At 40.1% G+C, this 16,204-nt stretch overlaps 1 protein-coding gene across 4 annotated transcripts in view; it reads right to left on the bottom strand.

The window, feature by feature from the left end:
* Positions 1-651: 651 nt before the first annotated feature.
* prkcz (protein kinase C, zeta) overlaps positions 652-16,204 on the bottom strand; it is a 75,004-nt gene continuing 59,451 nt past the window's right edge. For 3 of the 4 annotated variants that reach the window (XM_007236938.4, XM_049485802.1, XM_049485804.1), the window contains 8 exons: positions 14,675-14,761; positions 12,755-12,890; positions 12,520-12,607; positions 12,311-12,430; positions 11,958-12,037; positions 11,626-11,715; positions 7,998-8,113; positions 652-7,126 (listed from right to left, as the gene is read on the bottom strand). In XM_007236938.4, the coding sequence (XP_007237000.3) occupies positions 7,039-7,126; positions 7,998-8,113; positions 11,626-11,715; positions 11,958-12,037; positions 12,311-12,430; positions 12,520-12,607; positions 12,755-12,890; positions 14,675-14,761 (805 nt within the window). In that variant the 3' untranslated portion in view covers positions 652-7,038. Of the gene's footprint in view, positions 7,127-7,654; positions 7,765-7,997; positions 8,114-11,625; positions 11,716-11,957; positions 12,038-12,310; positions 12,431-12,519; positions 12,608-12,754; positions 12,891-14,674; positions 14,762-16,204 lie in introns of those variants that run through there. The other variant, XM_049485803.1, reaches the window with a different exon arrangement.

The following is a 16,204-nucleotide window of genomic DNA, read 5'->3' as shown; positions in this document are numbered from 1 at the left end:
AAAAGTTGGCTTGAAACCCCTGTGTGAAAATTTCCAGAAACTGTCCATAAAAAAACTCAAAATATCCCATTGTAGGAAAACCGTACCATGTATCGCTCCAAAAAAGCACAAGCAATGTAATTCAGTATAGTTCCTATGATCCTGCAAAATTCTGTTTCCACATCAAAAGCTATGGGAGGAGTAACATTTAAAATAGCCAACTTAATGAGATCCACAGAACTAACTCTGATTGGTTGATTGGCCAAAATACAAAAAAAGAGTTCTGACTGGTCCAAAGACATGGAACATGTTCAAATCGGTTGACTGGCCTAAAGATACAGAATAATAAGAATAATTAGTCCACAACACAGTTCACCAATCTTATTCTGAATTCCTGGTGTGGCTGCAGGTTTTCATTCCAGCCAAGCAGAAGCACATCCTGTATTATTAACCATTAGTTTAAATACTACTACAACTGAAGAAATGAACAAAAATCAGGTGTGTTTTATTGGAAGGTAAACCTGCATCCACGCCGGCCAATTGTGGATAGACTTGGTGACCCAGGGTTTACAAACACAGAACACGTTCTGATTGGTCAAAGACACAAAATCAAGATCAAAACTGTTTGGGAAAAAAAAAAAAAGAGAAATTAAGTGATAGTCGTTTTCCCGCTGTGGTTTGATCAGTTTTAATGTTATCAGATTTGTGCTCAGAGAACCAAATAAAACTGGACAGTTCAGTTATTATAGTTATTTATCATTTTTGTTGCAAATATTTACACACATGACATGGTTTACCTGTAAATAAAGCGGTCAGGGCTGTAAGGTGGTCCGATACTGCAGACCTGCTGGACAATCATTTTATATTAAAACACTCGGAACAGCTGCTGTCCGGCTGTCCCAACACTTTTGGCAGACGAACAACATCTTCAAATTCAGCTCCTTCCTTTCAGTCAAACCTGAATCATGCAGTGCTTTCTTATCTCTCACTCTCATTCTCACACACACTCTTACTCTCTCTCACTCTTTCTCTCTCTCACTCTTTCTTTCTTTCTAACTAAATCTCACTTTCTCTCGATCAGAGCGGATCAGACACGGTTTAGGCGTTTAGGCGTGGCCTCAATCACCACAGCGCTTTTATGGCTGTAACTGGCTGATAACTGAAGCTGCCGCATGATTGGAGGTTGGGCTGTTGGGGGAGGAGCTGAGTTGGAAGTCTCTGAAATTAATCAGTAAATGTAATAAAAAAAAAAGTAACATTTTTAATCAGAAGAGCTGCTGATCTCTCCCTGCAGGGCGATCGAGCCTCACTCGAGATAACAGGGTGAGGAGAGACGGCTGGTGTGTGGTAATTGGCTTACTCCTGTAAGAGTGTGTGTGTGTGTGTGTGTGTGTGAAATGGGAGTGGCGATTGAAATCCAAGTACATTCACAGTATTAGTTTATTAAAGAAGATTTTTAAATGTATTTGGATTTTATAAATGTGTTACAGCGTATCGTTAACTACACTGTAACGTGGCAGGGTTTCACCGGATGTGTTACACTGTAATCTACACTATATGTCCAAAAGTTTGTGGACACCCCTCTAATATAATGGTACTGCATTCAGCTAAATTAAGTTACACCCATTGCTGCTGTGAAACATATGTGAAAATGCATACACACATACAGCTTATCTAGTTCATGTTGAAAAGAAGTATAGTCAATAGAATAGGACATAAACCTATTGGCACCATGTTTAATGCCAGGCCAGGCCAGGCGTGGGCTAGAGGGGTATATATCCCCCCAGTATTGATCTGTGGAGCAGTGGAAAAACTGTGTTCTCTGGAATGAAGGAGCTCTATACAATACTAGGGCTGCCCGATATTGGAAAAAAATCACATTGCAATGTTTTTTTCTGACGATATATATCACGATATTAAAAAATGCATCAGTGATCTGGACCGATACAAACTGTGCAGCGCTTTAGAGTTTGCCATTGGACATTTAAATGGCATTTTAAAAGCTAAATAAGAGCATTTTTCTGGGATTAAGAGCGTGATATCTGCACAAAACTGTGCCAGACTGAGATGCACAGCTTTCGACAGGCTGTCCCCTCCTTCTCAGGCAGCAGCAGCCTGTCATTCACACAGACACAGAGACAGCACTGTTCACTCAGAAAATCACAACGCTGTGTGTCTACTTCTTGGGTCAAGAATCAAAACACTGCAACATTACGTGTTTAATTTAATTGCCTTAAATGACATTGCACGTCCTGCAATGTGAATATTGCGCATGCGCACATCGCAATAACTGTGCTGAATAATGCTGAAACGATATATCGTGCAGCCCTATCCAATCCCTTAGGCACACTGTAAATAAATAAATAAATAAAAAACTCAAATAAATTAAGTCTGTTGTACATAAAATTGGAGATTTCTAAACAATGCTCAACTATTTTGAGTTAGTTGAACTGATTTCTGGGCACATATAAACATTTAAACTGAGATCTTTGAGTTGAATCAACTTATAATAACTGAGTTTAGTTTGTTGTCATTAACAGCTTCCTTTCCATTGGCTTCTATCACAATCTATTTGCATACTGGGTGTGTCCAACAGTTTCTGACTAATCAGACACTCACCATCAGTGTGTAGTGATTCACCCGGGGCTACCTTAGGTAAACTTGTAGATCACATATTATGATTAAATGCTTGGTCTTTGTGTTGTTGGCTGTAGAACAAGCATCATTTACTGAGCTGCAGTAACTCTGTGTTCTCAGTACTTTTAATTCTTTACTGTTTTCTTTCACCTACTTTTCTATGAGTATTTTAAAAAATAGTTGAATGAAACCAGAAAGAAGACTAAATACAAGTTCAGGAAAATATTAATTTTAAATATATATGTATATGTATATGTATTTGTTAAGTTCACTGTACTTAAAAATTATATTACATGAACTTAAAATGTATTAGGTAATCGGTTACAACAAAAGTTTTGAGTTTAGTCAACTTATCAGGTTTTACAGTGCAGTTGAGGATGAGGTGGGGTGGAGATCATCAATCAGCTTCCTGACCTCACTCCTGAACTCTTTTAGTCGCTGAATGCCTTCAAATCCTCACAGCAATGCTCCAAAATCTAGTAGAGCAGAAACCAAACAAAAAGCAAGATAAACAGTTTTTAATATCTATGATTTAAGAAGAAGTAATGAGCATGAATGAGCAGGTGTCCCAATACTTTTGTTCATATAGTGTATAGCTGTTACATTCTAACTTACATTGTGTTACATTGTAATATTGTAAGGTAATGTGCAAGCGTTTGTGTGTGTGAGAGTTGTGTGTCTGAGCTGCATGTGGAAAACATTGAGCAACGATATACTGAAAAGGTGTGAAGATGTCCAGGTGTGATGTTTACAAGTATATGCAGGTGTGTGTTACTGTGTGTACTGGTATAAGTGTGTTATAACCATAGACTCTATATATACAAAGTGGATGGTACGTCCCCACGCTTTCCCAGTACGATGTTGAAGCTGCCATCTTGTTTAAGAACCGATTGTAGGGTAAGGCCATATTTCTTAAGCCCTATCAGGAGGGGATTAGTTTCTCAGGGGCATGTCTGTAAAAATATTTTACACTTCTACTCAGTGATAAAACTGGACCAGTGAGTTTTTTGGCTTTCTCGGTCACAACATTGTGTTCAGTAGCTCCTCCATTTCCACCTGCTGTTGTGTTTTAACGTGGATCTCCGTGGAAACGCGCACCCAACGTGTAATTAGTTACTGGAGGACCACGTTGTTTATTAAAAAACATTAGATTATTCAGCCTGTTCGATTTTTCAGAGGACGTCTGAGAAAAACACAGACATGGTCGTTCCGGATGAGAACAAAATCACAGAGGACCCCCCATAAAAGAGAAAATTACCCCAGAACCCCTGAGAAACTAATTCCGCCCAGACAGGTCTTCAGTTGCACAGCCCGCCCACTTTTTCCTGGCAACCAAAAAGTTTTGGTCCGTTGGTTTCATGTTGGCTCCACATTTGGATGCCCATGAGGGTCAGAGATGGATCCCACATGGACTGTACTCTGTATAGAGGGTCTCCATGAGACCCCTGTAGGATTAAAGTGGACTGTAATAATGGGTCCCAATAAAAATACATGTACAAAACCATTTAGAGCCCATGCCCACCTACAAATAACATAGTCCACTCATTTTTCTTTGTGGCAAGACCCTCTAACTGTTTCTTTAGCAGGATCATGTACAACAACCCAGAGAACATGCCCATGTGGGGCCTGTATGAAAAGCCCAACAGTTGGTGCCAAAACTTGATCCCCACTAGAGTTAATGGTTACTGATGGGACCAGGAGGGGATAAACATCTGGATTCTGAACTGCATAGGGAGTCTAGATGGTCTAAATCCCTGTGAGATTGAGATGGACTGTAATGATGGGTCCAAATTGGGAAGCCCAGTTGGGTACAAACCCATTCAGAGCCCATGCCCACCTGAAAACAGCAGTCCACAGCAGAAGTGGGAGGTGAGGTCATGTGACCACCCAAACCCCACCCATATTTCTTTGTGGAAAAAACTCTCCCTCTATCTCTTTAGCAGGACCATTTGCAGCAACCCAAAAAACATGCCCATGTGGGGCCTGTATGAGTAGCCCAACAGTTGGCCCCAAAACTGGATTCCCACCAGGGTTATGATGGGACCAGGAGGGGTTAACCATCTGGATTCTACACTGTATAGAGGGTCTAAATGGGACTCTTGTGAAATTAAAGTGGACTGTAATAATGAATCCCATTTGGAAAGCCCAGTTGGGTCCCAATAAAAATACATGTACAAGCCTATTCAGAGCCCATGCCCAAATGCAACAACATAGTCCAGAGCAGAATTGGAAGGCGAGGTCATGTGACCAGCCATACACCAACCATATTTCTTTGTGGCACGGCCCTTCCCCTGTCTCTTTAAAAGGAACATTTACAGCGACCCAGATAACATGCCCATGAGTGGCCTGTATGAGTAGCCCAACAGTTGGCACCAAAACTGGTTCCCCACCAGGGTTAGTGATGGGACCAGGAGGGGATAAACATGGGCCCCATCTGGATTCTACATCACACAATGCGGCCCATTAGATGGAACCACTGTGAGCTCTAGATGCACTGTAATAATGGGGCCTATTTGGGAAGCTCAACTGGATCCCAGTAAAAACTGGGTCAGGTACAAACTATTCAGAGCCCATGCCCACCTGGAACCAGGAAAAGCCATTTTTCTTAGTGGCAAGCCTCACACATGTCTCTTTACCAGGAGTATGTACCTCAACCTACAGCAATATCATGCTTGCGTGGGTCCGGTATGGGTTCTGTATGGGTATATAATTTATTGTCTTGAAATATTTAGTTAATTCCTGTATATTAACAATATTAGACGGTCAGGATTTGCTTTGTGTATCACCTCATCAGCACTACGCACTTTTAAATGGCGGGGGCAAGGAATATTAATGTGGGCGGAGCTTGCAGAATTAACAGAGAACTGCAACACCCAAACAAATCCCTGACTGCTCCGTTTACTTACATGGGAATAGGTGGGGTTAAAAGATGTACTAGAAAAAGCCAGCCACTAGAGGGCCTAAGAGACATTTTGGCTTCTGATTGTGTGGTCCACTCTTATATACAGTTTGTAGTTATTTCACACACACACACACATAGGTTAACTATATTAGCTGTGCTTGCTAATGGAATGACCTTCTGAGTCTGTGTTCTTAAATCTAAAGAAATATGTGATTTAAGACCCATTTATTCAAACTGACCAGAAAAAGATAAAAAATGAAATGCGATTTTTAATGTAGTGGAATCTACACATCAAGCTCTTTCTGTTTCTCTGCTCCCTGTCCACTTCTGCTCTCATTTGCTTATTAAAATGACCATCCCTACATTGTGTGTGTGTGTGTGTTTGTGTGGTTTATGGGTCATCTGAAATTCTGTGACTACAAATATAATCTAGCATCAAACAACACAGAACACACAGCTAATGAGGCTCCACCGTCTCTCTCTCTCTCTTTCTCTTTGATCAGCTGATTAATGAACTGGTATCATTATTACATCATCATATTCTTCTGATCATCTAGTATATAATGTAGCACCATCCACACTAAACAGCACCGAGTGAGTGTGTGTGTGTGTGTTTGTGTGTGTGTGTCTGAGTGTGTGTTTGTTAAGTGGTCTCCATCCCCCGAGTGGCCCCGCCTCCCATGGAAAGTGACCCATTTTTAAAAAAAAGAAGCCCGGATTGAAGGGAGAATTCCGTACAGAGGGATCGGTGTGGATGTCGGAACGTTGAGGCACTTCTTTCCCAAAATAAATGTAAATAAAATAAAACGTAATTAATATTTAAATTAAATTAAAAACCGAAGAAAAAAAGCGTTTTTCTCTCGTCTCGTTTGTTTTTGCTTGTGTGTAAAATCAGAGAGTCGGAAACGTGAGCGAATCAGATCAGGGTTATGATTTAAAACGTGCCACTTTTGCATCAATAAACAATAAAAGGCATCATAAACTCTGATTGGTTACAACTATAATACAGGACTCCGCCCCCAACGTCCTACATTCTCATTTCCGTTCAATTAAAAAACCATCAGAACAGAAAAGTGCACATTTAACCCGGTTCTCCAGCAGAACCGGCGCTTTGTAGCCGCGGGTCGATGGAAAAAAGGTGTATAAAATGAGGAGCGCAGGCACAGAACCACAGAACCGGGGTTCCTCCCCGGACAGACAGACAGACAGAACCGCTGAGGATGATGATGGGTGGGAGGAAGACAATCAGCAGCCGAGTCTGTTGTAGTTTTGTGTTGTTTTGGGGTAAAACCCGGTCCAGTCTGAGATCAGAAGGTTCCGGAACGCTGCCGTTCGTAGTGTAGTCCTGAACGAAGGAACAGAAAGAAAAGTCCGGCTCTTCCCCCCCCACCCCGACCGCCGGTGGCCAGTCAGAGAGACCCCTGCGGTCTCAGCAGTCTCAGCAGCGCCCCCTGCAGGCAGAGCGAGGAGCAGCTGATCAGTTTATTCCTTTATTCAATGTTTTTTTGTTCATTTACTCCTCATACAGATTCCTCGTTGGAGAGCAGCAGAGGATTAATGTACTCGAATCCCTCAAACTCCGACTGATCTATTCTCTTTATCACGTCCCTGAGGAGAGAACACAACACGCCCCGTCAATAAATCAATCAGACAATCAAGCAATCAATCAAATATGCAGTAATTAAATCAAACATCTGATTTATATAATTCTGTGCGTTAAATATCCAATCATTCAGTTTTTCTTCAAATCAAAAATCAAATAAAGCAGTCTTCAATAAATCAATCAATCGATCAATCAAATCGAGGATTAAATCCAGTTATCAAATGATCAAATCTAGCAATCAGTTAAGTCAGTTACTTAGTTAATAAGTTATAAGTGATTTAATCACTCAATTTATCAGTCAGTCAATCTATCAGTCAATTAATCATTGAATCAATAAATCAGTCACATAGTTGCTCTGTATGCCAGTTCTCTTTAAAGTATGTTTTAACGTATTTATGCACTTGATTAATCTGAAAATGATTTTATTAGCAGTTTTATTTAATGATGAAAACACAGCATTGGTACTGCTGAGTTCAGAAGGTAGAATACTTTTTATAAATACTGAAATATGTAAATCTCATAACTCACTGCCTTACCTCACCTGCATCTCCTCTCTGTCTCTCTCTCTCTTTCTGTCTCTCTCTTACTTTCTGTCCCTCTCACAGCTACTGGTCCTGTTCATTCCGCTTGTTTCCTCTTCTACCTGGATTAATCCATCTATTCATCTATTATCTAAGTTTATAATTAACTAAGTTTTTATGTTATTTACATTTAAACCTTCAGACTAAAGTGGAAGAACAAGCCTGATTGATTAATATTAATCAAAAAATATTGTTGTGATAATTTTGTTGTGACAAATTTTTTTTTTTTTCAGTTTTTTTTTTTCAGTTTCAGTTATAATGTCACTCTAACCAGTTTGTGTTATATCACACTCACTCGTCGTCCGGCGTTAACTGCACGGGTTCGTTGGTGAACTGTGTGTCGAAGTTATCCAAACCGTAGTCGTCTGTAATCTGCGGTTTAAATGGAGGCGTGACCTGTTTTTGCTCCAGCTGTAAAACAGAGAACATCAAACCTTTATTCACCTTTACCTTCATCACTACTACACCTTTACACACAGCACCTATTTTCTTGTTTTATAAACTGCGTGGGTTAGCCGCGATGCTAATCCACAGTAGGTCTCGACAGGGATAGAGCTGTAATGATTACAGATGGGTTCCCAGTCGGTGACTGAGAGAGACAAGGAAGTGCTGCAGTTTAGTGAAAACATTAGTGGGAAACCCTTGCTGTATATGGGTGAGTACTAGCGGTGTCACGATTCGATATTTTATCGAAATCGATCGAAATTATGTCATGGTCTCGAGCCACGAAGTCAAAAAGAGGGATGATCCCTCCCTCTAAGCTACGCAAGAACGCGCACGCTATGCAAATGGCGGAGCACGCTGTAGCCTACGCCGCGGACATTGTGACTGCTGAAAGAGCAGCCCTTTCTCCAGAGAATGTGGACATTCTCATCTTCTTAAAGAAAAACTTGAAAATATAAAAATAACATTTTTTTTTTCTAGCCTCAAATATGCATCTTTCTCTCAGATAAAGTTAATAATATATCTTTAATAAAGAAAAAAACTCGTCATTCTCAGGGACCGAAAAAGTCTTCAAGTCTTATTTTTCATGTTTATCTGTTACAGTAGGATAGAGTTCAGTTTGTTAAGGCTCTAATTGTTCTATTATTTTGTACATGACTGTTCCTGGATTTTTTTTATTATTTATTTTGTTATGTTGCACATTGCTGTTTTAATAGCGCACACTGCTGCTACCAAAAAAACCCACTAGAAGGCATTACATATATATCTTAATTATTTAAAAATTATTTAAATTTGACCATTAGTGCCTAATGTGGTGTAATACAGATCACATGTATCACTTTCCATCACTTATATCAAGCCCACCTTTTGGAATAAGATATTGTAAATTTGATAAATCAAACCAATGACTGACCATAGACTAATCTAAAACTGGCATAGGCCTCTCTGCTGTAAAAAAAAAAAAGAAAAAAGAAAATCGTGAATCGAATCGAATTGAATCGTGACCCTAAAATCAGAAATAAAATCGAATGGAGGATTTAGAGAATCGTGACACCCCTAGTGAGTCCTGTCCTGCTGTAACATGCCAGTTGGAAGTCCAGCCATGATTGCCCTCGGATCCTAAACAGAACTTGGATTTGTTGCTACAGACAATGCGCTTCCAGTTTATAGCATTTCGGGTACAGCAATCCAAATGTGTTGGTGGACGGCATTGATGCTGTTCAATTTAAGGAAATTACCATCCAGCTTCTCTCAGTCCATAAAAACTGTCCTCTCTGGACAAAATCTGGGCTAAATGTGTTTGTTTCGTATTGTAGACACAGTCAACAGTCTTTCACCAAGAGGTACACTGCAGAAAAGTAGCTCCTGGGAATCTTTTGCTTTATTTTTTTGTCATTGAGTGTAATCACACATATCTTTGTCCCCATTTTAACTTAAGTTCATCACTGGTTCTACACCTTTGCTGAGCAAGAGAGCAGAACAAACAGCAGAGTGTCCTGTTTGTTCCCTTCAGTGGAGAACAACAGCTCAATCCCCAGAAATACACTTAGAGAGAGAGAGAGAGAAAGAGAGAGAGATTATGAATAAAGGTGTATGTGAGGTCAGCAGAGGAGCTTCAATTAGATACCTCATTCATTTTAGTGAGAGAATAAGAGAGAGAGAGAGAGAGAGAGAGAAAGTGAACACTATAAAAGAAGGATGGAAGAGGAAAAAGAGAAACAGAAGAGTGGAAAAAATCTTGGTTTCTGTCTTCTCTTCTCCCCTCTCTCTCTCTCTCTCTCTCTCTCTCTGTTTTTAGGACGAGCGTCCTGCAGTGAAAGCTCCATGCTGATCCTCCCAAACAGGAACAGATGGTGCTTCATCTCTCCTTACACCACACCATCCTCTCACTCTCTCTGTTTCTCTCTCTCTCTCTCACTACTCTTTACTGTGTCTCTCTGGTTAAACAGTTTACACACTCTACTAATGAATTATTAGAGAGAGGGTGAGAGAGCGACAGAGAGGGAGAGAGAAAGAGAAAGACAGACAGAGAAGAGAGAGAGAGAGAGTGAGAGAGAGTAATGGAAAACAACAGACCTTCTCACCACAAGGTCTATAAGATTTAGACTCCACCCACTAATGTGTTCTTCCATAGCTACTGCTGCGAGGTTGGCTGAACTGTACAGAATACCATGGATGTATAACGTAGATGACGGGTATGGGTATAGAGAGGATATAGGTTGGGATAGATGTGGATGAGTCCAAATGGGAATATGAATGATCGGTATGGATGAGTATATATGGGTTAGGATGATGGGTATGGATGAGTATAGATAGGTTTGGATAGGTACAGATTAGTATAGATACAGTAGGTTTGGATAGGTATAGATGAGTATAGATACAGTAGGTTTGGATGGGTATAGATGAGTATAGATACAGTAGGTTTGGATGGGTATAGATGAGTATAGATACAGTAGGTTTGGATGGGTATAGATGAGTATACATAGGTATGGATGGGTGTAGATAAGTATACATAGGTATGGATGGGTGTAGATGAGTTCAGATGGGTTTAGATGGGTATAGATGAGTATAGATGGGTAACGCTAATATAGATGGGTACGGATGAGTATATATAAGTTCAGATGGGTAAGGATGAGTATATATGAGTTTAGATGGGTAAGGATGATGGGTATGGATAAGTAAAGTTGAGTTTGGATGGGTATGGATTTTTTTATAGATCGGTATGGATGGGTATAGATGGATATATATGAGTATAGATGTGTAAGGATGAGTATAGATGAGTATATATGGGTAAGGATGAATATATATGAGTATAGATGGGTAAGGATGATGGGTATGGATGAGTATAGATGGGTTTGGATGGGTATAGATGAGTATAGATGGGTAAGGATGAGTATATATGAGTATAGATATATAAGGATGATTGGTAAGGATGAGTATAAATGAGTATATGGGTAAGGATGAGTATAGATGAGCATAAACTGTTAAGAATTATCGTATAGATGAGTATAGATGGGTATGGATGATGGAATGGATGAGTATAGATAGGTAAGCATGGGTATAGATGAGTATGGATGAGCATAGATAGGTATGGATGCTGGTATGAATGAGTATAGATAGGTATGAATGATGGGTATGGATGGACATGGGTATAGATGGATAAATATTAGTAAGTATAAATTTGTAGGATAATGTATGGATAAGTATAAATGGGTAAAAAGGATGGTATGGATGTATATAAATGAGTAAGGATGATGGTATGGATGGGTATAGATGATAAAAATGAGTAACGATGACTATAGAATGAGTAACGATGGGTATAAATGGGTAAAGATGATGGTATGGATGATCATAGATGGTTATAGATGTTATAGATGAGTACAGATAGTCATGGGTAAGAATAACATGAATGAGTATAGTTATGGATGGTATATGGACAGTATGGATGGTATGGGTATAGATGTGGATGGTAAGCTCACCTGGTCCCAGTCGATGCTTCTAAAAAAGGTGTGAGACTTGATGTCAGTGAAACCCGTCTGGACCTGGCACCCCAGTCGCTCCTTGGGATCCTGAGAAACAAAGGCTTTCATTAAATACATGCTAGAATAAAACAACAGAGCTCAGTAGAGTTCAGAATACAGAAAAATAATCTAACAAATCCAATTAAACTGACACTGGAAAAGTCATAAGACATCTTTAAATTATAACTAAGCTTAGATGAAGCCAGTTAGCAGCAGAAGCTGGTGTATCTGAATTTCCTTCAATAAGTGTTGTAAACTCTTCTGTAGAAGGACAGATTAAACTCTCTCACCTTGTTTAGAAAACCCTTCAGCACGCTGGCAGCTTTAACGGACAAAGAGCGAGGAATACGGATCGGCTTCTCCAGGATCACTGAGAGAGATAAAGTGTGTGTGTTAGAAAGGGGAAACGATTTACACATTTCATACACTTGGACAGAATACTTGCTTGGTTTTAATGGTCTTAATGTTAGGGAAATAGTGGTGCGCCACTGACTGATTAAAACCCTGACAACAGGTTGTCAATAAATAGAATAAAGAATAAAATAACATTGCTGTATTGAAGAGTTACCTTCATCTTTGTCAATGGTCTTAATATTATGGCTTATTATTTGTGTGTGTATGTGTGTGTGTGTGATAATCTTACCCTGGAACAGGTATTCCTCTGTGTTCATGTCTGGATTGTCAGTGATGATGTCAAACGGGGACCTGCCAGCCATCATCTCAAACATCAACACCCCCAGAGCCCACCAGTCCACACTGAACCCTGAGAGAAGGAGAGAGGAGTCAGTGGCAAATGAGTGGAAGCACAAGGTTTGGGGTTTCCAATAAAGTGGACAGAGGGTGTGTACTCACCGTAATCTTCCCCTCTGAGGATTTCGGGGGCGATGTAGTTGGGAGTTCCGCAGAAAGTGCTGGTTGTGTCGCCCGGTCTGATTCCCTCCTGAAACAGTTATAGATCAAAGGTTTGCTTCTAAGTTGTGTTCATATAATATTTAATAACTGTACTGAAGGTACATAGTGTATAAAAGTGTGTTTGTGTATATGTGTGTGTGTGTGTGTGTGTGTGTAGTGGTCAGGCCGGGGTCACCTTGCACATGCCGTAGTCTGTGAGTTTGATATGGCCGTCCTGGTCCAGCAGCACGTTGTCCAGTTTCAGATCCCGGTATATGATGCCCTTCTCATGCAGGAAGTTCAGAGCAATACAGATTTCAGCTGCATAGAACCTGCAGAACACACACATTAATACACATTCATTAGTGATATTAATCAAAACTGTACAACTGACGAGAATATGAGTAAAAGTGTAAGAGTGAGTAAGAGAGAGAGAGATTGTAAGAGAGAGAGTGTCAGTGAGTGAGAGTGTCAGAAAGTAAGAGAGTATATGAACAGGAGGGAGACAAAGAGTGTAAGAGTGAGTAAGAGAGAGAGAGATTGTAAGAGAGAGAGTGTCAGAAAGTGAGAGTCTCAGAAAGTAAGAGAGTATATGAACAGAAGGGAGACAAAGAGTGTAAGAGTGACAGTATAAGAGAAACACAGTCAGAGTGTAGGAATAAGAGAGTGGTAGGGAGAAAGAGTGTGTAAGAGTGATAGAAAGAGATTGTAAGAGTTAGAGAGAGGGAGTGGATAAGAGTGTAAGAGTTAGAGAGAGAGTGTGTAAGAGTGATAGAATGAGATTGTAAGAGTTAGAGAGAGGGAGTGGATAAGAGTGTGAGAAAGAGATTAGATTTAGAGTTAGAGAGAGAGTGTAAGAGTGATAGAAAGAGATTGTAAGAATTAGAGAGTGTGTAAGAGTGATAGAGATTGTAAGAGTTAGAGAGAGAGTGATAGAAAGAGATTGTAAGAGTTAGAGAGAGAGTGTGTAAGAGTGATAGAAAGAGATTGTAAGAGTTAGAGAGAGAGTGTAAGAGTGATAGAGAGAGGGAGTTTGGAAGAGTGAGAGAGAGAGAAATTGTAAGAGTTAAAGAGAGGTAGTGTAAGAGTTAGAGAGAGAGAGAGAGAGAGAGTGTAAGAGTTAAAGAGACTGTGTAAGAGTATAAGAATGAGATTGTAAGAGCTAGAGAGATGGAGTGTGTAAGTGCGAGAGAGAGAGATTGTAAGAGTTAGAGATGGAGTGTGTAAGAGTGAGAAAGAGAGAGATTGTAAGAGTTAGAGATGGAGTGTGTAAGAGTGCGAGAGAGAGAGATTGTAAGAGTTAGAGATGGAGTGTGTAAGAGTGATAGAAAGAAATGGTAAGAGTTAGAGAGAGGGAGTGGATAAGAGTGTGAGAGAGAGAGATTGTAAGAGTGAGAGTGTCAGAGAGTGAGAGAGAGATTGTAAGAGTTAGAGTGAGAGTGTGTAAGAGTTAGAGAGAGATTGTAAGAGTTAGAGAGAGGAAGTGTGTAAGAGTGAGAGTGTCAGAGAGTAAGTGATAGAAAGAGAGAGAGAGTGTGTGTAAGAGCGATAGAGAGAGATTGTAAGAGTAAGAGAGAGAGAGAGTGTGTAAGAGTTAGAGAGAGGAAGTGTGTAAGAATGAGAATGTCGGAGAGTAAGTGATAGAAAGAGATTGTAAGAGTTAGAGAGAGGGAGTGTGTGAGAATGTGAGAGATAGATTGTAAGAGTTAGGAGAGAAGAAGAGTGTAAGAGTGAGAATGTCAGAGAGTAAGTGATAGAAAGAGAGAGAGTATAAAATTTGGGAGAGAGACTAAGAGTGTAAGAGTGGGAGTACAAGAGAAAAAGAGTCCAAGTGTAAAAGAGAGAGAGAGAGGGACTAGGGGAGAGAGAACAGAAAGAGGAATGACGTTTCCAATCACAGCATGCTTAGCTTCATCTTGCTACGCAGCAAAGGCTCATGGGATTTTTCCACAACACATCATAAATATGTACAATGATCATCTGTGATTAGCATACAGATTTACATATTCATGAGCTTCTGGGTTAATGCTAATGCGGGAGAGTGAGGGGGAGAGACATCCAGTACAGTACCAATTTTAGCTAGTGTGTGTGTGTGTGTGTGAGTGTGTGTGTGTACCTGGCGTGTTCCTCTGGAAGTTTCCGTTGCCGCTGCATGTGGAACATCAGATCTCCTCCGTTGACGTACTCGATCACCAGAAACAACCTGAAAGATCACAGAACCCAGGAACACTGTTCAGCTCTGTTCTATATGCAGTTCAGGTTCAAGAAAACATGCTGTAATGATTCACACTGGACCAGAACCCACATAATCAAGCCTGTTAGGGACCACTGGATCCGGAGCAAAAAATAAAAACCTGTGGCTTCTTAGTTCTTTAATTACTGTGGTTACAGAAATAATTAGATTGCCGTAAGATTACTATACACTTATTTCATATTACCATATTTTTTGTACTATGAGGCACAGCGGATTAATCTATCAATCTATTTTCTGGTCTATTTTGCGCAGTAGAGACCAGAGGAGGGAGAAAGACTGTGGAGAGACAGCCTACTCATTTAAATAACCCCGCCCCTGAGGGCTGCCTCGAGGTCACAGGCTGCAGAGCGGAGCGGAGCTGACGGTCTGTTATTGGTCCCGCCCATAACCAGCCCTTTTACAATAACCACACCTTTTTTGAATAGAGCTGAATAACGTTTTAAAAAACGAATTCTGTGGGGATATAAAAATTTAACAATATAAGCAAAGGTTACACTAGCTGCTGCATTTAAATAATGGAGGTAAAATTACAGTATATTGGAAAAAAACGTGATTGAAAGTTGTCTATTTTGCCATTGAAACCTATGGGGATGGGTGGGGTTACACAACTTTCAGCAACCGAACAGCAGGGGGCGCCCGACCTGTGGTGGCTTCACTTTTGAGAGACAACGCTCTGTCCAGCTATACACAGTCTATGCATACTCCCTTCTAATTCAGCAGATCTGCCAGCTGGGGGAAGCATCTAAGTAAACAAAACTGTAATTGTAACTGTAAGTCAAACAAGCACTGGATGTTAATCTACACAGATTTCTCCCTTGAAATAGTTTACTAAGCTTAGATTTCCAGTATTTTGTTTGAGGGTAAGCGCTAGCCACAGTTAGCAAGTGCTAGCCAGCTGTAGTTAGCAGCGCTAGTCAGTCATGGTTAGTGCTAGTAAATGCTGACCAATAGCGGTAGATTGAAGAACCCTAAGTTATCCGGTAACCCAGGGCGCTATCAGCTAGCGGTTTGACCCATGTAGCTTGTTTTAACATAGTATGGTCACGCAGACTACAGTCTAATATACACACCTCTGAACAGCTAAAGAGCTAGTGCTGCGGCTAGCAGCTAATGCTAATGACGTTGCACTTAGTCTCAATGCTGGAGAAACTTCACTGTGACTCCTGTATAACATTGTATTTCAGCAGAGTGACTTTACTGCTCTTTAATACCTGACTGATATATTAAGGCTCACTGCTGATTTTTGGGAAAATTTAAGGAAATGTATTAAAGGAGACTTATAGTCTGAAAAATAAAGAGAAAAGTAGAAAATATACATTAAAGCATGAAGTAACAAACTAACTAAATAAAAATATTAAATTGGTGTTAACTTAGTGATTAAATTAGTGATTT

This window comes from Astyanax mexicanus, chromosome 12, assembly GCF_023375975.1.
Source record: "Astyanax mexicanus isolate ESR-SI-001 chromosome 12, AstMex3_surface, whole genome shotgun sequence".
NCBI classification, from domain to species: Eukaryota; Metazoa; Chordata; class Actinopteri; order Characiformes; family Acestrorhamphidae; genus Astyanax; species Astyanax mexicanus.
Note: the sequence above shows the minus strand (reverse complement) of the source record. Positions and strands in the feature narration are given on the sequence as shown.